At 40.6% G+C, this 25,499-nt stretch overlaps 3 protein-coding genes across 3 annotated transcripts; all 3 read left to right on the forward strand.

Moving 5' to 3' along the window:
* Positions 1-289: 289 nt before the first annotated feature.
* Positions 290-8,494, forward strand: arl13a (ADP-ribosylation factor-like 13A). Its single transcript, XM_058075460.2, has 10 exons — positions 290-367; positions 2,556-2,672; positions 2,773-2,843; positions 3,030-3,282; positions 4,615-4,720; positions 4,802-5,001; positions 7,167-7,275; positions 7,341-7,614; positions 7,711-7,818; positions 8,118-8,494. Exons 1-10 carry the CDS (start codon positions 348-350, stop codon positions 8,219-8,221), a joined length of 1,362 nt encoding a protein of 453 aa, XP_057931443.2. The 5' UTR covers positions 290-347; the 3' UTR covers positions 8,222-8,494.
* A 279-nt stretch (positions 8,495-8,773) lies between these two features.
* On the forward strand, positions 8,774-11,930 carry tmem35 (transmembrane protein 35). The gene is made up of 2 exons (XM_058076592.2): positions 8,774-9,019; positions 10,944-11,930. Exons 1-2 carry the CDS (start codon positions 8,900-8,902, stop codon positions 11,325-11,327), a joined length of 504 nt encoding a protein of 167 aa, XP_057932575.1. The 5' UTR covers positions 8,774-8,899; the 3' UTR covers positions 11,328-11,930.
* A 407-nt stretch (positions 11,931-12,337) lies between these two features.
* On the forward strand, positions 12,338-25,457 carry cenpi (centromere protein I). The gene is made up of 20 exons (XM_058076032.2): positions 12,338-12,630; positions 12,896-13,033; positions 13,105-13,223; positions 14,973-15,080; positions 15,168-15,216; positions 15,302-15,348; positions 15,449-15,538; positions 15,843-15,974; positions 16,097-16,243; positions 17,322-17,442; positions 17,651-17,745; positions 17,824-17,941; positions 20,073-20,137; positions 20,222-20,331; positions 20,703-20,838; positions 22,850-22,974; positions 23,484-23,532; positions 23,997-24,212; positions 24,851-24,892; positions 24,968-25,457. The coding sequence occupies exons 1-20, from the start codon at positions 12,474-12,476 to the stop codon at positions 25,100-25,102; spliced, it is 2,199 nt and encodes a 732-aa protein (XP_057932015.2). The 5' UTR covers positions 12,338-12,473; the 3' UTR covers positions 25,103-25,457.
* Positions 25,458-25,499: the final 42 nt, after the last annotated feature.

Here is a 25,499-nt window from a genome sequence, read left to right on the forward strand (position 1 = left end):
ATGTACAGAGTAACGAGTCACATGGGCGTCATCCAAGTGATGTATTTCAAGTGCAACCTAAATCCGAAAATGCAACATGCCACCACTCTCAGTCATCACAGATCATCATCATCCTGCGAAAGCCATTTGTTGGAAGGATCTAGTCCAGTTAAAGAGGAAAAGCATATCATCCAATCCAATGAACGCAGCTAAAGACACTCAGGTGTCTCCAGGATTGGCTGAAAGAGGACAACACACTGAGCACCTCCCACATGGGGTGAGCGGCGGCTTAGCGTGAGCCTGATTAAAGCATTGTAGCAGGTGCCTGCAACATGTTAGTGGAGACGTGTACCCACTCAAACTGATGCATGGACATAGATCTTCTTCTGTGAGTATACCATTTTCATTCATTAGATGCCTTGCAACGGCTGCTATTTAATGATGCATGGCTGGAGTCTACTATAGCACAGTAGTAGTAGATAGGAATTGAATATTATGTCCATTATTGTGGTTGTAGGTCATCTAGGAGTGTAGTATGTACATCACACACAGCTGTTTGGAATATTTTGGCCCTCATGTACTTTGGCTAATAAGGTAACCACTCTTGTAAACCACAAAATAAAATATATAGCCATGAAATAAGTAACTAAATTTAACTAAATTCAATAATAATTTATTAGAAATTATTGTAAAATATTTATAATATAATTATTATGGCTGTAGATTATAGATGCACTGCATTATATGACTATTTCTCATTGAGCTATACAGTGAACCTCGTATGACACGGTAGGATTTGGTTTTCGACCGGCACGTGCAGGGGGGGGGGGCTGAACCACCTGCCCCTTTTGCACCTTTTGTCAAAGTCTTTCTGTGTGTGACCGTGTGTGTGAAAATGTGCCCTTTGAACTTTGACCCCCTACCCCTCCAAAGGTCTGCACGGCCTTGGTTTTTGTCAAAAAATATGTTTGACTTTTCAAACATTGCCTCGATGATCATATGTCCAAACAGTGATGAAACAAAGCACATCTATGAAGAATGGCTAGTGGCTCTTTGGGACACTACAGATACATTTTGCTCAGGGAATCATTTACTCACCTTTCTTGTGTGTGTGTGTGTGTGAATGATGAACAACTCAGTTTCTGTCTCCTTTTTTTCCACGAATAAACACTGTCCGCCCTGCACTGAGGCATTCAAGTACCCTGTGTACGTATTTCTGTGTGAGACAGTCTGTACTTTTTTCATTGAATACGGCAGCAAAATAAGCCACTCTAGTGCCAAAGACAGCGGAAAGTGTCAGAATTTGGATAAAAATGTGAGAAATACTATTGAAATGAAGAAATAACTTATAGCAAAGTGGGATGGTAGCATGTCATGGAAAGGTGCATCGTCAACATAGGTTTCAAAGGGAACGGTTTAAGGGAGACACATAACAGGAAGTGAGCCAGGCCAGGGTGTGTAATGATTCTACTGTATTTGCTGCTCAAGTTTACAATGCAGTTGGTACCCTGGTACCCTGGTACCCTGGTTCCCTGGTACCCTGGTAACCTCACAGAATGTACGTAGCCCCACAGGCGTACAAGTTATATCTGCTCATGTATACTTTATATTAATAAATAGAAATACATATACAATAAACATTCAAAACACTGGCTGATGAAAAATAGGCCACCATTTGTAGACACGTTCTTGTTCTTGTTGATTATTATGTTTATGTACAAATCACACTGTACCACTAAATGTATTCAGATTGCACATGAAGCAATATAGATTTATTTAGTACGTTTTCCTCATTCATTAGTGTATGAAAACTAACAGAAACACTAGAAAAGTAATATATGGGTCAACTTGTTCAACACATGGAAAGCAGGCTGTCCTAGACTGGCTTGAGCAGATTACACACAGCCTGAACAGATGCATTGGAGTGAAAGATCCAGGGGATGGTGGGGCGGGGGGTCTGGGCCCCCAGACCTCAGACACCTGCTGTGTGTACTACATGACCGAATGGACCTAAAATACCCTTGGTCCTACATATCCTACACTTTGTGCACATGCTGAATGTGATTCATATTTTTGTCATTTATGACATCATATCTTATGTTCTATATTTAAAGGGGACCTGTTATGCTTTTTCTACTTTTCTGACCTATACGTAAATGTGGTTAGAATGTTGTATTCTCCTGTTAAGTGATGCCAAAGTTGAATCAAATGAGGCTTGTGCATTTGGAACTGAGCACTGAAAGAAGTTTGGTAGGGCTCTGAACGCTTGGTTTCAGAGTTTTTTCTAACACCGGCTCCTTGTGACATCACAGTGGGACAGACTTCCTTATATGGGCGTGCCTCGGTACAAGCTGTTTGCTGTACAAGCTGAGTGTGACCAATCACAGCAGAGTGGGCGTGCCTGGAGCATTTTTTTAAATAGTACTTTTTCCATAAAATCCATGACTTTTTTCACAATGAAAGTAATTTGTTTTAATTTATGTTTTATAATTCTGGCAAAGTTGTGACATTTTAAATACTGTTACAATTAGTGGGGATTTTTTTGTGGAACTCAATGAATGATCTTCTGTCACCAGGTACCGCTTGCAGAGAAAATGGTGGCCGTTGTGCACACCCTGCTCACCTCACGACAGCATGTTCAATCTGATGAGCAACTGCTGCACTTGGTTCTCCAAAATCCAGGAGCCAATCAGGTATGTGATTATACAAGAGGTGTATATAAATGTGCACCGTAATATGATTTCTGGTCATTGGTGATTGGCTTCTAACACTAAAAATGTTGCACGTTTCCAGGCGAGTGACCATTCTTGTGGTTGGTCTTGACAAAGCAGGAAAGACATCTTCCATTCGAGGGATGCTCAGAGGTAGATAATTACAACCCCGTAGTGGTACCAATTGTTATTATTGGGTGTATAAAAAGGACACTCTTGGGGTGCAGCATCTATTCCAGCGGAGGCCATTATTTAAGGAAATACTGCATGTGTATAATTATAATCTTCCTGTTGTGGGAATACCGAATGCACATGTATTTCCTTGTCCATCTCTTCTAGTGCCCCACGCTGTGGAAGGCGGCCCCACCCAGGGCTGTGTAAGGAATGAGCTGAGAGTGGAAAACTACCTGGTCACTCTGCTGGATGTTGGGGGGTCAGTTGAGTCGCAGGGGGCCTGGAGGGATTACTACGGAGAAGCACACGGGATCATCTTTGTGGTTGACTCCTGTGACCGAGCCAGGATGAAGGAGGCCAAAGACATCCTTGCTGACCTGCTCAGGCAACCTAGAATTGCAGGGAAACCCATCCTAGTGTAAGTCAGTACTGTATTCCGTGATTAGCATGAAGGCCACACAGTCAGGAGATCAAAAACATACGTTAGGTTCATTGGCCACTCCAAATTGCCCATAGGTATGAATGTGAGTGTGAATGGTTGTTTGTCTATATGTGCCCTGTGATTGGCTGGCCACCAGTCCAGGGTGTACCCCGCCTCTTGCCCAGAAACAGTTGGGATAGGCTCCAGCATATCTGTGACCCTAGTGAGGATGAGCTGCATAGAAAATTGATAGCTGGAACGTGTATGGTAAGTTGTAATGAACATAACAATGTGAATACTGTCCTCTAGTGGCTGGCTCCTGTACTTGCATAACCTGCTAAATTTAAATGTAGCTTTGTGTCATCTATGAGAGATGAAAGTTCCATCATCCAGTTTCTATGCCTTGCATGTGAATTGGAGTCACAAATTGGAATGTGGGGGGAAATGGGAGTACCTGGAGTAAACCCATGTGCACAACATGCAAACTCTACACGGAGATGCTCAAGCGGAGATTCGAACCCAAGTTTTCCAGATTTCCTGGACAACATGCCAACCACTCGTCCACCATACGGCCGAGGGATGAAAGTCGATCGGAGTTAATGTATTTGGCACATATTTTAAGGGAAGTATCATTATGTGTTTATTTACCATTTTATTTGCCAAATTATTGTATGTGTGTATTAACATTTTGCAGAAATATTTATTATATTTTATGTACATATGTATTCATATACAGTAATACTTTTTAATTCTATGTTCAATCTTAAATTTCTCATATTTGATGGTTAATAATAGTTATTCTGATTATAATTATATTTATGATAACAATACTATTTATTATTATCATTACCATCGCTATTACTGATTTATTATAATGGCATTAATTCATAATAATAATAATGATATAAAAAGTGGCCAAGTGGTTAGCATGTTGGTCACACAGTCAGGAGATTGGTAAGACCTGGGTTCGAATCTACACTTGGGTATTTCATGTTCTTCCCATGCGTGCGTGGGTTTCCTCCCACATTCCAAAAACATGCTAGGTTAATTGGCCACTCCAAATTGTCCATAGGTATGAATGTGAGTGTGAATGGTTGTTTGTCTACATGTGCCCTGTGATTGGCTGGCCACCAGTCCAGGGTGTACCCTGGGATCAGCTCCAGCATACCCCTGCCACCCTTGTGAGGAAAAAAGTGGCATAGAAAATGAATGGATGGAATAGTACAAAAACATATATTGTTATTATCGTTATTATTATTATTTATTTTCTCCTTTTTAACTTACTTTAGCAACTTAAAAAAAATGTGTGCCTTATTGTCTTCTTTTCAGCTTGGCCAACAAACAAGACAAAATGAACGCCCTCCTGGGAAGTGAGCTGATCGAGATGCTTTCTTTGGAGAAGCTGGTCAACCAGAGCCGCTCCCTGTGCCATATAGTAAGTGTCACACTAATACGAGCCAATAACACATCTCATCGTTAAACTTGTACCAAACCATAATTCATGACCCCCACGCAGGAGCCTTGTTCAGCCTTAATGGACCTACGGCGGTGGTCAGACAGAAAGACACTACGTGGTCTTCGTTGGCTGCTGCGAGCCATCTGTCTGGATTACCCGGAGCTGTGCACCCGTGTGGCCCAGGACAGCAAGAGGCCTCTGGAGCCCCGAGAAAGGAAGGGCAAAGCAGAGAGAATGCGGAGCAAAAACAAGAGTGAACGGTGAGGATGCTAACGTTGGTACATGTGCACACTGTAATGAGATCCAATGAGACTTTGTTTGATTGAAGAGACGATAGCCTCTGTCCAATGATTGCCTTCTTCCAATTAACACCACATCCTCATTGTGTTTTAGGTAGGTAGGTAGGTTGGTAGGTAGGTAGGTAGGTGGGGGGTGGGTGGATGGATAGGTAGGTAGGGAGGTAGGTAGATTCTTTATTCATCCCCATGGGGAAATTTACATACATAGGTAGGTAAATATAGTATAGGTATATACTTAACTATACACTCAAAAAAAAATGTTTAGCCTCAACAAAAAAAATCAACGCAACAGTTTCCATTAGTCTTTCTTAGTTATGACAACTTAATTTGAAATTGCTTTGAACCAACAAACAATATTGCATTGCACGAAATAGCTTTTCCTCATCACTCAAAGCTTATTTTAAGTAATGCTTACTTAATAATTGTTGTCATAGGGACGAGTTTTTAAGTTCATAATTCAAAAAAATATGTTGAGTCAACTGACTTAATCATTTTATTCAAAGTAGTTTAATTTGTTGTCTACTTAATTATAATAATAATTTAAGTAGCAGTAACTTAAATATATATATATATATACGTATATATATATATACACTTCATTTTTTCTTTTTGGTATTTTTTGTACTTTCAAGAAAGAGAGTTCAACCACTGCTTTTGTGCAATTAGCTGCATATTTTTATTTTGAACGCGAGCGTTGCAAAAAGAAAGTAAGAAAACAATCTTACATTTCAACTGCTCCTCTGACAAAAGTTTGTAATTCTTATGTATGTTTGTGTGAGCAGCTCAAAATAACCACATACAAAGTCTTCATAGATATATAACAGCAAAAGACAACTCGTCCAATGTTATGGCAAGAGACAAACTGCAAAAGACTGAAAGCTGGCAAGTGAAGGAAAGAGTTTCTGACCTGACACCTTGCTGAGCTTCACGGGAGTGATTTCTTGATAAATGGGATCTCAGGCTACCCCATGTTTTAAATGAACAAAAACAGTGCTGGTGAATGCATGGCAGACGTTCCCCACCATGGCCATGACGCAACCTGTAGTGTCTTAGCAACCCAGTTTGTGTAGAAGTTTCAAATCTACAAAATTTGCACTCACAACCAATATTTCAAAACAATGACACATTTAACAAATGTAAATCTGATTAAAGTAATTTAAGATTACATCATTGCATTTACATGATGATAAATTTCCACCTCCAGATTTAAACAGGTAGACAAGATAAAGAATGTACTTACTACTTTGATTCATCTCAGAACATCAGATCACCATTTGGGGGAAAGTCCAGCTGCACATGTGAATGAACCAAATATATTTTTTTCTGGAAAAATGTGGCTGTGGCACTTGGGTAACAGTTGCTGTAGGTAGCAGTTACACGGCTAAACTAGCTCAGGGGAAGAATACAACTAACATGTGGTTACAGTGCTATACAAGCTGGCAGTCACATGTTTAAACAAGCTAAGTTTTACTTATCTCAATGAAAGTCTACTGTGACTAATTTAAAGCCATCACTTCAGTAGAACAAATAGAAATACATTTTACTCACCATGAAATGTTGCTTCAGTCTCCTGCACTGTCTTGTCTTGTAGGAGATGGAACTTAAAATGGAAAGGTTAATGTTGAGAAAAATTATATCTTACCAAGCTAATTTTATTAAGTCATGGCAACTTGAATTTTGTTTTAAGCTTACCAACAATAAAATTTGAGTGTATATGACATGCTAAATTAAGTTCATGTAATAGCCAACATTATTATTTGAACATAACTTGAAAAAATAAAGTTAGCAACTTGGAAAGTTTATCTAAATCAATTAATTACATTTTTTACATTGCATTTATGTATTAAATCAAGTGGTGTCAAAAGATACTCTGAATTATTTTTTAGAGTGTAGGTAAATACGTCAACTCTGCAGCTATAATTAGAGGCAAGGCTATAATTATGATTATTGTATTGTGTTAAACTACCACAATTCAGCATTAGATATTTATTTGGGGTAATTGTTAATCTCTTGGACAGTGTCAGAAATGAAGGTTGAATTTTTGCTACAGATTGGACCTCATTAGATTAATCTTGGACACTATGGAAGTGTGTAATGGTATTAATCCACCCGTGTGCACCCTGCAGAATGCGAGCCAGCAAGTCTGACCTCCGCCAGGCTCATAGGCCTAAGGACAAAGAAAAGACGACCAAAGGGGAAGGAAAGCTGCAGCCCATTCGAAACATACTCCAAAAGGTAAATAAAGGATGTACCTTTTATAGTACTGTCATATACTGTCGGAATATGTTGCAATCATATAGGAGAGCACAATGAAGAAGCAGCTGAAGAAATCCACCAGGAGGAAGAAAAGCTTGGCTAAAGCTGATGAAGAAAAACAAGCTGAAGCAGCAGCCGGGAAGCAGGACAAAGAGGTGGCAAACGAGGGAGAACACGAGCCTGCTGAACATCCAGACAAATCCAGCAGCACCCTCACCCCCCCGAATAATAAGGGCAGATGTAAACGCAAGGGTAAGGTGAAGGAGGAGACTCCGCATGTACCCGACTCGCCTCATGACCACAAGAAGCCGCTCAGAGGTAAGAAGAGCTTGTAAAAGTAACTTTAGGCATACCTGCCCAGTCTGCTGAGATCCACCACAAGACTGGAGAGTTCTAAGGATGCTTTCTGTGCAGCTAAGAGGAAAAAGAAGAAGGTTTCCAAAGTTAAAAGGAGGAACAAGATCAACACAGAGGGAACGTCAGCAGCTTCCTCTCAGCCTGTTGACCTTTCTGCAACATTTGGTGAGCCTCATCCATCCACATTTTACTGGGGGTGGGCAATACTTATACCAAATTATGCTTTGGAATCAATACCAAGCAAATACAAGGCTGATATTGCTGATACCAATACCGAAAGCAATGCTTGTTTTCCGAGATCATTGAATGAGTTCATAATGTGTTGATTATGATTAGAACCACAATTTAAAATAAATGATTGAAGGCAAATCTACAGATCCTTCAATAATAATAATAAACACAACGGTGACAATAGGGCCTTCGCACACATGTGATGATAATGATGATGAATTTGTCCCTGATAGATCTTTACCGAAAAGCCATACTGGCTCTGAAGGAACGTCAGGAACAGAGTCTGAAGGAACGCCAGGAACAGCGTCTGAAGGAACGTCAGGATCAGGAACAATGACAGAAAATGGACACTAGAGACATGTTTGAATGTTGTACTCATTATTATTGGACACAGGACATGCCGTCATATAGTGAAGGTACATGTTTAATTCCTAATGATAATCAGTCTAAATGATATGTAAAAAAAGCCATATTTTTTGTTTTAGGCAGTTTGTATCTGTATTTTTTATGTGTGTCTTTTCTATAAAACCCTTTCAACATTTCCCTATAATGCACTCAAGTAAAGAGAACAATTTAAATTGTAGAATTGTAATAAACTCGTCTTTTTGACACAATATGTCTGTATTTTCTAAACATGGTGATAGAGTATATTATTACTTACTACTAGTAGTAATTAGTAGTTATCCTTGAACCTAAGTAAAACTAAAATCATGCTTTTTGGTAACTGTAGAAAAGACACGCACGAGCAAATACTATATTTTTAAAATAAAAAAATCCCACATAAACAACACTGTAAATTCTACTGTACACTTACTGTACGTCGGCAGTACAGGTAGGCCCCTCCCCTCAGGAAATACTGTAAAACAGGTTGCTGTCCCTTTAAGGAGCTGCGCGCGCTCCGGCGGAAGACAAGGGAGCAGGCTGACGAGCAGGGATCACTATTTGGCAAGACACCGCCTCCCATTCATTTGTAACGGGACGCCATTACTATCATTATTATTTTCTGTCAAACAAAATGCCCTCGCCAAGGACAGTTACCATTGTGGCGCTGTCCTTCGCCCTCGGCTTGTTTTTCGTCTTCATGGGCACCATCAAGCTGACGCCGAGGCTCAGCAAAGACGCGTACAGTGAAATGGTGAGTGGATCCCCGCTAACATGTCTGCTTGGGATGGGAGAGAGAGGTACTGGGGGAAGCCATTGTTCTTGTTCACAATGTGTAGAGATGCTGACCTCAATTCCAATCTAACCGCTAAATACCCGCCTAAATGATCTTTTAGGCCACGGTTATCTCCTCCAAATTACCCCCCACAGGTAGCAAAAAACAACTAAATCCTCACTAATTGCGTAAATGGGATACTCATCATGTATGGTAACTAATAGTATATCTTAATGTACTTGCTATCAATAGTATGCAATAACAAATCAGTTAAAATGGAGCTGCAGCATGGCTAAAATCACCAACGACTAATAGCTCATCATTTTTACTTCAGTAATTCACGCATCCGCCAATCGATAGACTGGATAAGCACTAAATGTGAACATTTCAATCCTGTTTGTTCATTTAATTGAGTTGTAGAGGATTGTCCTGTGCTTTAATGTGTGTGTGGGGGGGGCTGCATACAATGGCGGCGGGCTCATTCCATCCAATTCTACAAGATGCACCTGCTAAAGCTCAATTCTCCTGCAGTGATGCCTTCCCTTAATATGCTCCAAATAACACTACTGGGCATTTTAGGCAGTCCACTCATTTTCACACTGGTGTTACTATATTAGAATTACTATTGGGGAATAACTGCAATGAAGTGCACTGTACTGCAAAACAAATCTATCCTTTCAATAGCAAATGTTGAAACAAAAATTCACAGGCTGCGAAAATCTTTTTTTTTTTTTTTTACACCAGAGGGAAACGTTGCATTAGAAACATCCGTAAGCTCCCACACATTCTACAAAATTTTTGCATATCCAATATGTGGGGTAAAATTATGGATCAGATTTAGTGTGGTTTTGACACAGTATGTACATGGAAGAAAAATGCTGAGAACTGATATTATTTATCCATGAATTAATTCATGTATTACCACCCTATTTAAGGAAATTGACCGTGTCTGTTATCAGGTATCCTGAATGAATCAAAGTAAAATTGTTTACTAAAAACAGTGTCTATCATTTATCCTAAATTCATTCATTTATTGTTATTTAATAAAGTATTATTCATCATATATTATTATTCAGTCTACAGTGTTGCTGTCAATTTTTATTCCTGTAATAATTCCTTTCAATATTGGATACGTTGAATAATTTTGTCTGTCAACTCCACTGTTACACATTCCTTATTATTTTTCTTATTTAGAAAATTGTACCAATGAAACATTAAACACAGGAAGTGGACAGACTATCGGTAGTTGCTGAGACATGGAGAAGGGTTAGGATTAGAGATGCTCCGATCAAGGTGTTATACTGCCGTTTCTGAAAAGGATCATCTATTAATCAAAATCGTCCAATACCGATCACAGAGATTAAATGTAATTTTTTAAATTTATTTATGATGAGTGCTATTGTGTTATAGGAGTGCTGTATAAGGGGGAAAGGTCAGGACAAAAAAAAGTCTTTTGACTGATTATTGCAAACTCGCCATAGCGGTCAAGTGTTTGCCGCGTGCAACATTTATATCACTCTCACAAGTGGCAGGTAATTTCCACACAGCGAACATGATTGTTTTGGGTTTGGCATGGCTCGTTAGAGGCTGCATGCTGCAATAGTATGAGCCACAGGTAATCGGTTTTGTGATCAGCGTTGAAAGGCATTATGCTGATCACATGCTTTTTCATGGAAATCGGCTGATATTGATTGGTGGCCGATCGATTGGAGCATCCCTAGTTATGATTAATTAAGATGTGCTTCTTCCTACTCCTTTTCAGGCATGTTGAATTGTGCAAGTGGAAACACAAAGTTCTTTGTAAAGCATGTTTGAAGTAAACTAAACCATTAACCCTACTGTAACTTTGTAATGCATCTACTAGTAGTATCATACACACCTAAAATGTTTCTTTCCCTTTCAGAAAAGGGCATACAAAAGCTATGCCAAAGCATTACCGGGCCTGAAAAAGATCGGCATCAGCTCTGTGTTGCTGCGTAAGATCATCGGCTCCCTGGAGGTGGGCTGTGGTGTGGTGCTCACCCTGGTGCCCGGCAGGCCGAAGGACGTGGCCAACTTTCTGCTGCTGCTCGTTATGCTAGCCGTGCTTTTCTTCCACCAGCTTGTAGGCGACCCCCTAAAGCGCTACGCCCACGCTCTTGTCTTCGGCATCCTGCTCACTTGTCGGCTCCTCATCGCTCGTCAAAGTGAGGATCGGCCTGAGAGGGAAGAGAGCAGGGAGGAGCAGCAGCCGCAGCATCAGCAGCATGTCAACGACCAGGAGAAGAACAAGGTCAAGCAGTCTTAGGGAAGGAAAACTGCAGTGATTTTTTTTTACACTTGGAACTGGTCATGATCCTCTACTATGGACAGTCATTCCTGTGGATGTGAGCTCATTTCATTGCCACACTTGCTTTCATTCCTAAACATATTTAATTTATACACTGCATTTTTTAGAGCCATTTGTAGTGTGCATTTTGTGCAGGCTGGCTGAGGTTACAAATTGAACCAATTACAGCATGTTTTTTTCAATGGAAATTAGCATAAAAAAAATACTCACACACTGTATCGTTCATGACATATCCACATCATCAGATACAATATTAGAAGACTGCGTTAGAATACAGTCTCAGTCAACATACAGTCTAATTTTCCCCTCTCATTTTTAGTATTTGTGGAACTGTGCATGAACATGTTCCCAAAGTAATGACAATTATCCTCTTTGGTTGTCTCAGTGATATTGGAATACAACACTTCTGTCTTTGATTGCCTGTTACAGTTGTCAGTTACATGTCTGTTTAGAAAATGATGTCTTAAAGGTTCCATGTAAGATGAGCATTCTGTTGGGGGGTGAGGGGTGTTGTTTTGAAATGTTTTATTTCTCTAAATCCTAAAATAAAGTAAAAAAAAAAAAACCTTGAATTTTTCCTTGAATTGATCTTTCAGTGGCATGATTTTAGAAAAGATTTTTGACAGGACTTTGAGAGGGGCAAAAGTAGCCTTCTATAAATACACTTGAAATGAAAAATGAGTTCTGACAGAAGTGTGTCAGAAGATGCTGCAAAAGCAATCTAAATGCAGCACAGTACAAAGGGTTGCCCATTTTTAGCATACAGAACCAGAATTGATTCTACGCTGGAAAGGTTTAGTTATTTAAGTCAATAATTCTAAGTTTGTAGTTTATTGAAATTTGGCAAAAATACTCAACTATGTTATTTTTATCGCTGATACTGCCAAAATACATCGTAACTTGTTGTGTAAAGGCACTTCTGGACTTGAAATCTTTACGCACTACGTCACCCAGAATGCAACGCGGAGTGTGAATGTGCTGTACTACGCAAGCGCAGAACAAACGGTCGCGGGAAGGATTTGAGTTGTTTGAATGACGAAAGGCGAGGAGGTCTTGGCTGTTCGCTAGCCTTTCTTTTTTAAATCATGTTGTAGCAATGTAGACATGGAAGCTACACTACATTTGTCGGAGTCGTCGCATTCGAACGAATTGTCTGTGTCCACTCGGAGTGGTAGCACAAGTTTGAGAGCTGCGGAGATAGAAAGACGGAAGAATGAGGCGGGGGACCCATTTTTTCTGGCCCTCAAGTATTTTTCCGACGGTAAGAGCACAATGTTTAAAACATAAAATTGGGAACGTAACCTACGGCATTCAGTGTTGGATTTGCTGTCTAAATGTCTACCTTATGGGGAAAAAAACAAAACAACAGACCATGGGCTATGACGTCTCTCGTTTCTAGTTGGTAGCTAGCTTGTTTACATACGTACATATCAAACAGTTTTACAAGCTATACACTGACTGTTCCTAAGGTATATTGAAGTTTCATATTAAATATAAGCTAATGTGATTGCATCTTCCTCATCCAGTTGAGGCAGGGACTCCAGTGATCGGCAATGACGACTTTGAGAGGAACCTAGTGTTGGTGGAGAAGGTGGCGTACTCTCAAGGGCTCTCCCCAGATGCCATCTCTGTGATGCTGGAGTTTGCCATGAGCCTAAGAACGGGTAAGTTGAGGGGAACAATGATGTGATTTGATATTGTACTTAAACACAATGTATATATTTGTGTTATGTAGGGCCGAGTGTATGCTCCCGAGTGCTCAAGTGTCTGATCCCTGCTACGGTGGTGCCTCAGGAGGCCGTTGTTCGAGCCATCGCTTGGCTGGGTGTCTCCAGAATACCCATAAGTGCACAGGTCAGTGGACGCCTTACCTCGCATAGATGCCTGTTTCTTCCCAGGAGAAATAACAAGTACAACCCCTTCCTATGACGATTTCAATGACCATTTGCTGAGGCAGACAGTTTTAATAATATTTTTATAGTCAAAGAGCTGCAAAACATTTCATCATTGATCCAAAAATAATTAGGGATTACAAAGGAAAGGGATAAAAAAAACTGTGGTGAGACTAGCCATGTTGTTTGGTTTAGAGACCCCTCAGTGCCTCTGAGGAAAAGACAGGAAGCAGAATTGGAGGTAGCGGAGATGAGGATGCTCAGGTTCTCTTTGGGAGTGACTAGGATGGATAGGATCAGGAAGGAGTACATCAGAGAGACATTACATGTTAGAGGCCTCAGAGATAAAGTCAGAGAGGCCAGACTGAGATGGTTGAGACATGTCCAGAGGAGAGATAGTGAATATATTGGTAGAAGGATGCTGCGTTTCGAGCTGCCAGGTAGGCGTAGAGCAGGGGTCGGGAACCTTTTTGGCTAAGAGATCCATGAAGGCCAGATATTTTAAAATGTGTATCTGTGAGAGCCATATACTTTTTTTTAAACATTGAATGCAATAAAATGTGTGCATTTTTATGTAAGACCAACAGTTTTAGATAATGGGCTCTAATTGTGTAGACCAGGCACACTACCGCACGCCAATGGGGTGTGGCCAGCACACTTTCGTGAGCAGCGCAGTGTCTAATAATAAATCAAATACTTGTTGCCATTAATACAACTTCTGCTGCTGCATAATTTTGCACCATACTCAGTATATTTCATTCTTTTGGCCATCTTTGCCAGAAGGCTTGGTTCTGCAGCTTTAGCTAGGTGACTATTTGACTAAAGGAGAAAAGTTTATATTTACATGTTGACATCTCAATGACCGAGGTAGACTACCGCATTACCCAGTAATAATCGAGTTTTGGTGTTTGACCTGGAAAATATCAGGAAAGATGGATATGGTCGGCCGTATTGCAGTAGAAAATGGATGGACGAATTAAAATGTATAAAAAAGTTGTTGATTTTTAATATTATTTTTAATTTTTAATTTTAACTTTTAATTTCTGTGATGTTTACTTTAAAATGTTAGCAAAAATACATTTTTATTGTGGTAAGAAATGCTTGAGAGCCAGATACAGTCATCAAAAGAGCCCTACCTGGCTCCCGAGCCATAGGTTCCCTACCTCTGGCGTAGAGGAAGACCAGAGAGGAGGTTTATGGATGTAGTGAAGAAGGACATGAGGGTAGTTGGTGTGAGAGAGACAGATGCAGAAGACGGTCCGTCTGTCTGTCCCGTCCGTCTGTTCGTTTGTCCGTCTGTCCGTATCAGTAGATATGAAATGACATCCTTATAGTCACCTTTACACTGGTATTACCTGTTTTAGTAAACATCATAGAAATAAGACTTAATAATTGAGTCTGAGACGTGTTAGCATTGGGGTAGTTCATTGTTGTTTCTTTTTTATTTTAAAGCATTTCTTGTGATGACTAATTAATATTATTTTATTTACAAGTGTAAAATACTACATACCAACATGTCTTTCAATGCCTTTTCTGATTGGCTTATAGTGTATTTTAATTTTAGTTAATTTATTCATTTTTATGCTTGAAAATGCATATTTTAGGTCAAATATATGAAATATTTCCTTTAAACTTGCATATTTTAGATGCCTAATAATCTCATCCTAATAATGCAAGCTTGTGTTTTAATGGGCTCCCGTACAATTCGCAGGTTCTTTTCATTAAGTGGGTGTTAACCGTTTTTGACATGATCGAGGCAAAGGATCAACTGAGAGCCGTCTATGGGTTTATCTTCAGCTTTGTGACAGACGAAAACCTGGTAAGGTTCCTGCTATGTTCATGTTGGATTCCTGTGAGTGGGCCGCCAGTAGCTGCCAAGTCACTTCCTATTGTTTTGTTGTTCCAGTGCCCCTTCATTTGCCACCTATTGTACCTCCTGACCACAAAGGAAAGTGGTAAGTGAAACCGGACTTATTGTTTATTCCCCTCATCTCATATCTGTACTCACTGCTACTTTTTTGTTTGTGAATTCTTTTGTAGTGCGAGTGTTTCGAGTCCGAAAGCTCCTGGAGCTGCAATCCAAACTGGTAAGCATGCTGTGCATTGTCCCTTTTGTACCTTTTTGTTTTTGCTATGTGTACTATTAGCTAATGATAATGGTGTGACATATTGCTATTGTTTTCACAGGGAAGACAACCCTTCCTTCTGAACCTGCTCTCCCTTTACAAGGTGTTTTGTCCTGAGCTGGTGACACTCTCTGTCCCATCCAGAATGAGGGTGTGTATATCATTGGCAATATCTTGATCTAGGTTTGCATTTCATTTGCATTTCACCTGCACAATCTATTGTGATCTAGGAAAATGTACCTACACCTACATTATTATTCTCTCATGTAGTTTTAATATGGCGGAAACGGGCTCTCTGCAGTTCTACATCACTGATTTTTGATACAGCTTATTAGATACACCTTTGATACACCTTATAATTTGGCAATTGTCATTGCAATTATGTGATGTGGACATTATCCAGGTCAGGAGCACAGCTGAAATAAAGTGAAAGTCCTTTCTGCCGTTATTTTCAGAGTGGCTTTAGGAATCACATTTCACCCTGGAAATCTAAGCTGGCTTTTGTCCAGAAGAGGAATGGCACGCGAGTTTCCCCCAGCAATGGTCTGACCCTCGCAATTAAGGATCACCCCAGCTCAAGAAAAAGGGTAACGAAGCTCATCAAATATATGACAACTGACATGCCATGTTCTTTTTATTTAATATAGGATGATATGCCTTGGATATAAATGATTGAACCTCATCATTTGAATTGTGCTTTTGTTTTCAGAAGCACTACCATCTGGAAATGCCAGCCTTGAGTTCTGCGCCTGATAAGGACTTTCAGACAGAGCGGTCGTCCTCTGGCAGAAAGTTGGTCCCCCTGGTGCAACTTCGCTCCTTTGAGCATCTTTTGGAGAATATGCACCGCATAGAGGTAATCTGGCGGCTCGTAATGAGGGATCATGAGCTCCAGGCATTATTTTAAGATATAGTGAAGCCTGCTGGTTTTCTTTTTTAAACACAGCAGTCATCCGTTTGCATATACGCTGGGAAGGTCACCTAGTGGGAGGTTTGGGGGTCAGGACCATGTCTGTGGTGTTTATTTTTTCTTGACGATGCCATGAAAACGTGTTTCAGGACATGTTAAATAGTCCCATTTGTATAATAGTGGATCTTTAGCTTGAACATGTCGTAGTGAAAGTTTAACTGTGTAATATATGCTATAGCCACACGGGGGTGCCGTGCCTCCATTTGTTCTGCCTACAGTATTTATTGTGTCCCATATTCAGCAGACAAGTAATTTCTTCATTAGAAACACATATAAACCACTTTGAAGAGGGTTTCGTAGAAAGTAATTGCCTCGTTGTTCCATATGAGACTATGAGGAACGAAAGTGAAAGGCATTGTGAAGTCACGTAAAGAAGACTCAGTAAACGCTCTAATATATGACATTTATTATGGGTTGCACGCTCTACTATGTCATGAAACATAAAGTCACCCTTTTCACTGACATGACCTGTTGTGATGGGGTTGCCTGTGCGCACAGCCACAGTTAATCAGTCAGGCTCACATGCACCGACTCACAAAAGACCACTGATGAATCCCCTCACCGTGCTTTAACACTGGAGAGCCGAGCTGTGTCTGTTCGCCGGCTGTCTTTCCTCGTCATTGTAATTTACGTCTTATGCTAACAAAGTGCTCACACTGGAGGGGGTGGGGAGCAGCTGTTCATACATTATAAGGGACTGTTTAAATGATCTGGCTGGATGAGAGGAATGTCCTACCGCTGGAGTTATTAGGATTACTACCAAAGGATTATTGAAGTAGAAGAAAAAGTGTTTCATCTAGGATCAAGCTGACCTTATGGTATTTGAAGGTGACGAATCGCCAGTCATTGGGTGTTTGCAGTATGGTACTTCTTGGGTACAGTTTTCAAGTATTACATGTCATAGCCTATTTTTGACTCATGAATACTTGATTTTTTTGTTTTGGTCATTTTTATTCCCCAACAGCTCCCTGCTCAGATGGGCTCTCTGCTGGCCTCCAGTGTGGCTCTGCACTACCTGGACTGTGTGCAGGAAGAGTCGGCCCTCCTCCGCCTCAACTTCTGGCTGGGCTGCGCTCTCCAAGAAGGTAAGGCGGAGACCACTGTTCACATCCCCCCGTGAGGAAGATGTGCCCACATTTCAGCTAACCTGCAGCTGAACCCATGATTCGACTCGCCGTTCTTTCAGCATGCATTTTAAAAGTAGTTAGAGGGGGGCTCAGAGAGCGAACATATGGGGAGAACCTGAAAGATGGTGCCGTTTGCAATTTTACACCTTTCAATCTCCTATTGCAGAAATTTTGTTCTGTCGAGATGGAGGTGCGCTGCAGAATTCAGACGAGGCGCTCCAGTTTTTGAACAGGCTGCTATTGACACAACATTTTCTCCAGGTGAGCCGCATCTTCCATTCACTTCCTGTCATCTTAGTTTTGATTTCATTTAATGCCATGTTACAATCTCTCCACCAGGAAGGGTTTTCTAGTTCTGAGGCTTTCCTCTACAAATTCCTCAATATCTGGGACGGTTGCCTGCTTCGGCCGCAGATCTTCGGGCTGCTGAGCAACATTCCTGTGGTCCCTAGTATCAGTAGGTTTTGCTTTGACACCCTAACCAAGGTTCTTTATTCCCCTCAAATGTACAGGTTAAGTCAGTTCTGGAATGCAAATCAACCACTGATTTGTTTAAAAATATTTGCAATCAAATCATGGAAACTTCAGTCATAAAACCCGTATGAACTATACAGGCAATGCTTCAAGTAATATTTTAAGCTGTCATCGTGTTTATTCTTTGTCTTTATTTCATAGTCATGTTTATTGGCTACACAGTGCTCCCAGGCCTGTGTAACCTTGCTAGTGGTCCATATTCCCCTAGGTCTGGTGCCGGTAACCCATGCGTGTCTGCTTTCCTTGTCTTTGCCTCCAAACAGGCAGAAAAAGGGTTCACGCTCTGCATTGGTTTCAGGACTTTGTGTGCAAAATGGTGTGCATGCACTGGGGAGTCTAGTTGCAAAAGAAATGCCAGCATATCAAGAAATGCATGAAATTTACTGCAATTCCACATACAGACTGAAAACTGATATTCCAAAAAATACTGCATTATTATCATGTATGAGTACATACTGTTATTTTATTTAGGGATGCTTCAATCAGGGTTTCATGCTGCCGACTTGATACCGAACATCCATGAGTGAACTCGGCCAATACCGATACCGACCACATGGATTAATGATACATTTTGACATTCATTTATAATGAGTGCTATTGGCCAGTTGTATCATAGTAGGGGGGAAAGTTAGGACAATTCCAACGCCACCTTGATTGCTAGCAGGCCCCAAAAGTATTAAAAATTACAAAATAAAAAAACATATTTTTATGGGGCACAGGACTCCTGGCTGTACCCCCGCTATTAGTTGTATGATAGGAAAAAAGGAATCATAAAGTCACGTGCAAGATAGTTTTTGTGGTATGTTTTGGCAGATAAGTTTCAAACGGCAAACATGTTTTTGTTTTGGCGCGCCTGCACAATGTGAAGTAGGAGGAGGGTACTAACCAGGACACTATGCTACAAAAGTAAGAGCCACAGGTTATCGGCTTTTGCGATTGTTATTAAAAGGCAATTCATCGGTGGCTGATCAATCGGAGCATCTGTAATTATATGTTATCATTTATTCCACCCTTGGCCCGCCTCCGGGCACGCCCACTCCGCTGTGATGAGAATATTTTTCTCTTGCTGGGAATCACCAACTACAATCATTTCTGCCTTAGCTTTTTTCAAGAACGGACAAGCAGAGCTTGGGGAAAGGCTGAGAACGTATCGCACCTCCAGCCACGGCCATACGGATGCCAGCTCCTCTTGACATCTCTTTCAGTACTCATTTCCAAATGTGCCAAACTCATTATCTGAAACTTTGGCGTCGTTTAACACAAGAATACAACATTCTAACTACATTTATAGGTCAGATAAGTGGAAAAGCATAATAGGTCCTCTTTAATCAACTAAAAAAACATAGAATTATGACAGCTTCTGCTTGAACAGTAAACACGACGACAGCTGTTCAACTTCGATGAAAAAAACCAGCCACATGTGACATGCTGACGCTGGGTAGCAAGGTGCGTGTTAAACACTGAATGTGCGCCACTTCCATATTACATGTTTTATCATTCATTGTAGCAATGCAATAGTTCAGTCTGATTCAGCTTCTGGCTGCCCTGTTCTCACGAGACAGCTTTTCTCCAATTGAGAGGTCTTGTCACGTTTTAATCTCACGTGATCGCGACACCCCTACAATTTAATGATGTGTGATGCAGGCTCAGTTAGGAGGAAGTAGAGTGGGAGGTTTTTTCCTTTGTGGCACGAGCATTCTAAAATGCCATAAATGTGTAAAAAGTAGTTAACATTTCCACATTCAACATCATGACGTTGCTATGTCACATTGTTAATTTCCAGTGCTATGGTCATCCTCACACTTGCATGTTGCCGTCATAAGAAAATCATATATATATATATATATATATATAACCTCTTGGTTAAAAGCAGAATAAACAATTGTTTAGTTCCTCAACTGAGATAAGGAAGAGTGTTAGTGTGAAAACTCCAAAATTGGGCCCCCACATCAGTTTGTTGGTGTAGTTTACACTGCAGTGTTGAATAAAGAGCCAGCTATCCAAACCTGGCTTTTTTAAAATGATGTTTAAATGTCATCTCCTCCCCGCTTCAGGAATCAAACGGCTTCTTTTTGAGCCCCTCATGCAGCTCTACTTCACATCGTCACCATTTTTCAAGGTAAGCCTGTGGTGTTTACCACCCCTCCATCTTCGGGCTGCTGCTTTAAGAACGATTTAATAGCACTCGTGTGTGTCTCTGCAGTGCGGACTGTTGGAATGTCTAAACCGCATGCTGACCAAGTGGCTGACCTGGCACTCGGTGTATGTTCTAGAGGACGACTTGGACATCAGTCTCAACAGCCACACCTTCATGTAATTACATCTTTACATGTATTTACTGTATATGTATGCCACAGAATGGGGAAAAACATGTTTAGATCTAAGATCAAAAAATCTAAGTCATTAATTGTTAATGAGATATAAAGTAATCCCTTGGTTATTGCAATTAATTGGAACCAAATGTAATAAGTGCGGTTCCACAACATTTCTTTGTCATTCACCCAGAGCCGCTAAACCCCGCTAGCTTCCATTTTGGCATCCTGAGTGTAGGATACTGCTGAACTTTCAGGTTACTGTAGATGCTGATCATTTTTCACTTTGGAAGGTCTTGTAGTCCCTGCTCCAAACATCCCACAAACTGGTGTCATCAAGCGATCAAGTGATTTCTTTGACCTCAATTCCAGAAACATGAGTCTGTCAGGCTTCAAGGACTCGGTGAAGGAACTGGTGCACTTTGTGGGCCGTCTGGCCACCGTGGGCCTGCAAGTCGAGAGCTGTCACTCCCTCCTGCTCAGTTTCATCCTGGACTTCTATGAAACGGTAAAGCCAGCTAATTGTTTAGCAGTTACTGTCTGTTAGGTAGCTTCTCACGTGCCTCTAGATCAGGGGGGGCAAACTTTTTGACTTGTGGGCCGCATTGATATGACAAAATTTACGGGGGGGGGGGGGGGGCAGACTATATATTTTACACGTAACAGTCCACCTGGTATTGTTGTATCTGTAAAATTGCAATCTGCTATTATTATTTATTATTTTATATTTATATTTAAATATTTTAAAAATAATAAAATATTATAATAATTACAATAAAATTCAAATAATAATTATTATATTATTATTATGTAAAATATGCAAATATAACAATAATATTATATATAATTAGCATTGATATAATAATTATAATAATCATAATAGCTCTAATAATAATTATAATAATATAATAATAATAATAATTTATTATTATTATTATGTGCTTGTGTCCCTTTTTTCAGGAGCACTTTGTAAACAACAGACCATGTCAAAAAACGAAATTGATAAAACCATCAAAAGGTTGGCTCAGGCCATGATGCCAGGTTGTATGTTGAGTTTAAATGAAATACTTTGGAAAGATTGGGCGGGCCGGATGTGGCCCCCGGGCCGTAGTTTGCCCACCTCTGCTCTAGATTATGGTCAATAACTTTATGTAAAGATAAGACCACTGGAAACAGTCAGTAAGTGAATGATTGTTTTTCTGCATGTGACCTTTGACTGGTGACCAGTCCAGTGTGTACCCTACCTCTCACCCAAAGTCAGTCAAGTCCAGCTCACCTGCAACCCAAATGAGGACAAGCAGTAATATAGCAAATAAGAAAAAAAAGAAAAAGTGAGGTGATAAAACTTATGTTTCGTGTTCTTACTTTGTGAACAATAATTAATAAGAGGATCGGTTAAAAATATTGACTAGTAGCGAGCAGATGAGGAATATTTCCATATATGACATCTTGTTTTGGGTATCATTCAAAATTAGATACAAGACAATAACTGTGGTTCATCCCCCAAAATATATACTGAAAGTCATTTATTGACAAAAACAAGGGATGCATTTATTTTTGTTTAAAACTGATACTTCCTGCTTTTCAAGACCGATATCCTTAACCAATAACTTTTTTATAGCTATTATTTTAAAATAATAAAGTAGTTTGTATATGTGCCCTGTGATTGGCTGGCGACCAGTCCAGGGTGTATCCCGCCTCTCGCCCGAAGATAGCTGGGATAGGCTCCAGCACCCCCCGCGACCCTCGTGAGGAAAAAGCGGTAGAAAATGAATGAATGAATGAAAGTAGTTTGTGTACCCCTGGGAGTAAAAATGACTCAGAGATGGATTTGACAAACTTTACCTGTAGGTATGTTCTTACAGAATACCATGACATTACTACTATAAACAAATGGAGGCTCAGAGGTACAAACCATGGCTCGGGTGGTTTGCTGGCTGATGGGGGCTGGGGTCTCCGGCTGTGGTGGAGGATGCTGCGGCAATGGTAGTGGGTCCCGGGCCTTCCTATGTGGCTGGCTTTGGTGCAGCCTTTCTGTCAGTGCAGGCTATTGGAGCACAATTGTGCCGATACCGGCGTTTCGGGTGTTTGGTTGGGTTTGGTGTGTTTGAGGGTCAATGTTTTTCTCAGCGTTTGGTGCAACTAGTGCGCAAGGTATCTGAAGCAGTTGGGAGGTCCCACATGATCTAAGCCATGTTTGTTTACAACACATGTTATAGCACATCACATGAAGGAGAAAAGGAGCGCTTGATTTGCCCGGCCGAGCCCACCGGCCGAGCCCACCCACACAATACAGGCAATCTCGCCTCATTGGAGCCTCATTTTTTTAAATTATTTGTTATCCAAACTGTTTTTAAATGTTATCAGATATGTCGGTATGATGTCATAATTTCTGTTGTCGGCCCAATAATGATCAGTCCCATATATATCATGTACTCCTAAAAAATGTCTTTCCTTGGAGCACTGAGATGTCCTCTGTCTCATCGTCTTCATTCTATGGTATTGACATTCTCTTCCAGGTGTGTGACATGTTCCTGAAGTATGGGCTCCCCCTCATTGTGATGCCACCACCCGGGATTTTCTATCCAGCTCTGCTCGCCACCGACTCCGTCAGTGTGGACCGATTGGCATACATCATGTATAGGTACAACCTTAATATAGAGCTACTGTATGTATGCTGGATGATGGAACGGAGTTGACCTCTTTGCATTTTCTGTATCATTTTATAGGGGTGTAACCATTCGTTTTAATAACGGTTCGATTCGTATCATGATTCGGGGTTGCTGATGTGATCCAAGGACGATACTGGTTCATTTAGAATGATGCGATCTGAACCGATATCGTAACTTTAAATTGACTCAGTAACTTCTTAGCCAAACACAGATGGATGTACTGTAGTTTGATAATATATATATATATATATACATATATAAATGATTACATCAATGTAGTAGATGAATGGTGAATCAACACCTAATCATTTAAAAATACTAAGTATGACTGGTGTGTTCCCTTTCCTTTTTCATGTTGATTTTGAGCCTCAAAGCTGCGGCAGTTAAAAAGAGGAAAGACGAGCGTTTGATTCTGTCCACACCATTGAGAACAAAGTGTCCTCCAACAGCCTATTATGCGCCTTTTTGTCTTTCTCATCAGGTACAAGGTCAACCTGACATCAGCCAAAAGTCAAGAGAAACTCACAGAGGTAGCGTCAACTACTTTCCCTACATGCACTCACTGTTCATACATGCACGATTTACTGGAATCAAATACAAGAGCTGCGTCATCATTGCAGTACACAGCTTGTGATGCTGCCATCACCATTCTAAACGTATCAAACGAATCCAAACGTGGTTATGCTGATTTATTTCCTACAGCTTTCTCCTTTTGTCATGACTTTTACTTCAGCCCTTTAAAATCTTGCTAAATTGTTCAAAGAACCACCAGTGTCTGCGACCTTTCTACTGCACAGCAGGTGAAACATTAAGTTAGTCGTTTCAAGTTCAACCTCAACTACAAAAGCTTTAAAGTTTCAAAGTACGTGTCAGCCAGCCTTATTCCTCACCTGAAAAGAAGAACCAATGAAGTACGTGGCGTGGGAATAAATCAACACACCAAAGTCAACCTATTGTTAAAGTGCTCTTTGTTTCCTGGCGCTCTGGACAATAGGCCTTTCACATCAGCCGCCAGACCTTCCGTGAGTTCAACAACTACGTGGTGGACATGGTTAACTGCCTGTGGAACTCCAAGATGTTCCGAGGAGGCACGGGGGTGCAGCTGAATGAGGAGCTGCTGCTGAAGAGTGAAGTAGCGCAGTACTGGAGCAGCTTCGACCTCGTCCACCACCCAGCCTTCATGGGCTATGCTGTGGACTTCCACGCCAAGGTGTGTGCGCACCTCTGCAGGTCACACCACAATAGAAAGATTTACTTAGACGAGTAACCAAAACTCTACTCAAGTGATAATACTTGCTAAAGTAAATTTGCACATACTTTAGAGTAATCGTTCGGGCATGACGGAAAATAAGAAAACCACGGCATCATAGTGACCTCTGCTTGTGTGTGGTTTTGCTGATGGTTTTGATACTGTAAACATACAGGTAAATATGTCTTAGTGTCCACTACTTGACATTTTTTTAATGGTCTTCCAAGGCTTTGAGCATGTCTATTGTCAAGCTGCATATAAGCCAGCCAAGCCAAGCGGTATAAGTAGGTGATAAGATGGAAGAAAAGACGACATCTGGACTATCTTCCATGACTGACAGCAGCGTGCAGCTGCACTTTTGTTCAATAGGAAAGCGACCTCTGTGGTATTAATGTATCTTTCATACATCATACATTAATAGCAAAGTGAGATGCTTTATTATTCATGGCTGCAGCATGAGACATGGTTTTCATCATGTTTAATAATATACACACACACACACACACACACACACTTACTTTTTGGTTCTGTTCAACCGCAACAACCAGCAGTGAGATTTATATTGCGAGTGTGAAATTAATATTCTCTTTCTTCATCAGTGTTGGCCTGAGAGAAAAGTCATGGAGCTCACTTCCATAAAGGTAAGATGGCTCATATTTTAAGAGATTATTATGCCAATCAAGATTTGACCGGAGGTGTGTGTGTATGTGTTGTAGAATTCCAAAGTTTGGGACTGGTACCTGGAGTATGTGTTCACACAGGGCTACGATGGCCTGCGCCACTTTGTGCACACCAACATCAGACAGCAGCTGCCGCCAGACAGCAGCATCATGCAGCAGCATCAAGGCTAATGGCTCGGGGGGGGGGGAGACCATTCGCATCTTATCCACTTTTTTCTTTTATAAAGGACTTGTACATATTTCATCAGGCTTCTTCTTCAAGTAGGCTTTTGAGTTTTTTTTATGGACATAAATGATTCCTGTGTATTTTTAATTACAGTCCATTCAGTGACAATTGAATGTGTACTGTGTTTCTTTGCAATTCAACGCAGCTTGCGATGACTTTGGATTTTATCAATTTCATATTCTTGTACTCAGACTTCCACTACTTGGACTATTGTTAAAAATAAACAACTTTTACACACCATGTAAATAAAAGCAAGCTGGCATGTGTGACAGCGTACGTAGAAATGCTAACTAACTTTGTGCTTCTTGACATACTCTACAGCAGGGGTGCTCACACTTTTTC

Source organism: Doryrhamphus excisus, linkage group LG23, assembly GCF_037039965.1.
Source record: "Doryrhamphus excisus strain RoL-2023G ecotype Guam linkage group LG23, RoL_Dexc_Guam_v1.1, whole genome shotgun sequence".
NCBI classification, from domain to species: Eukaryota; Metazoa; Chordata; class Actinopteri; order Syngnathiformes; family Syngnathidae; genus Doryrhamphus; species Doryrhamphus excisus.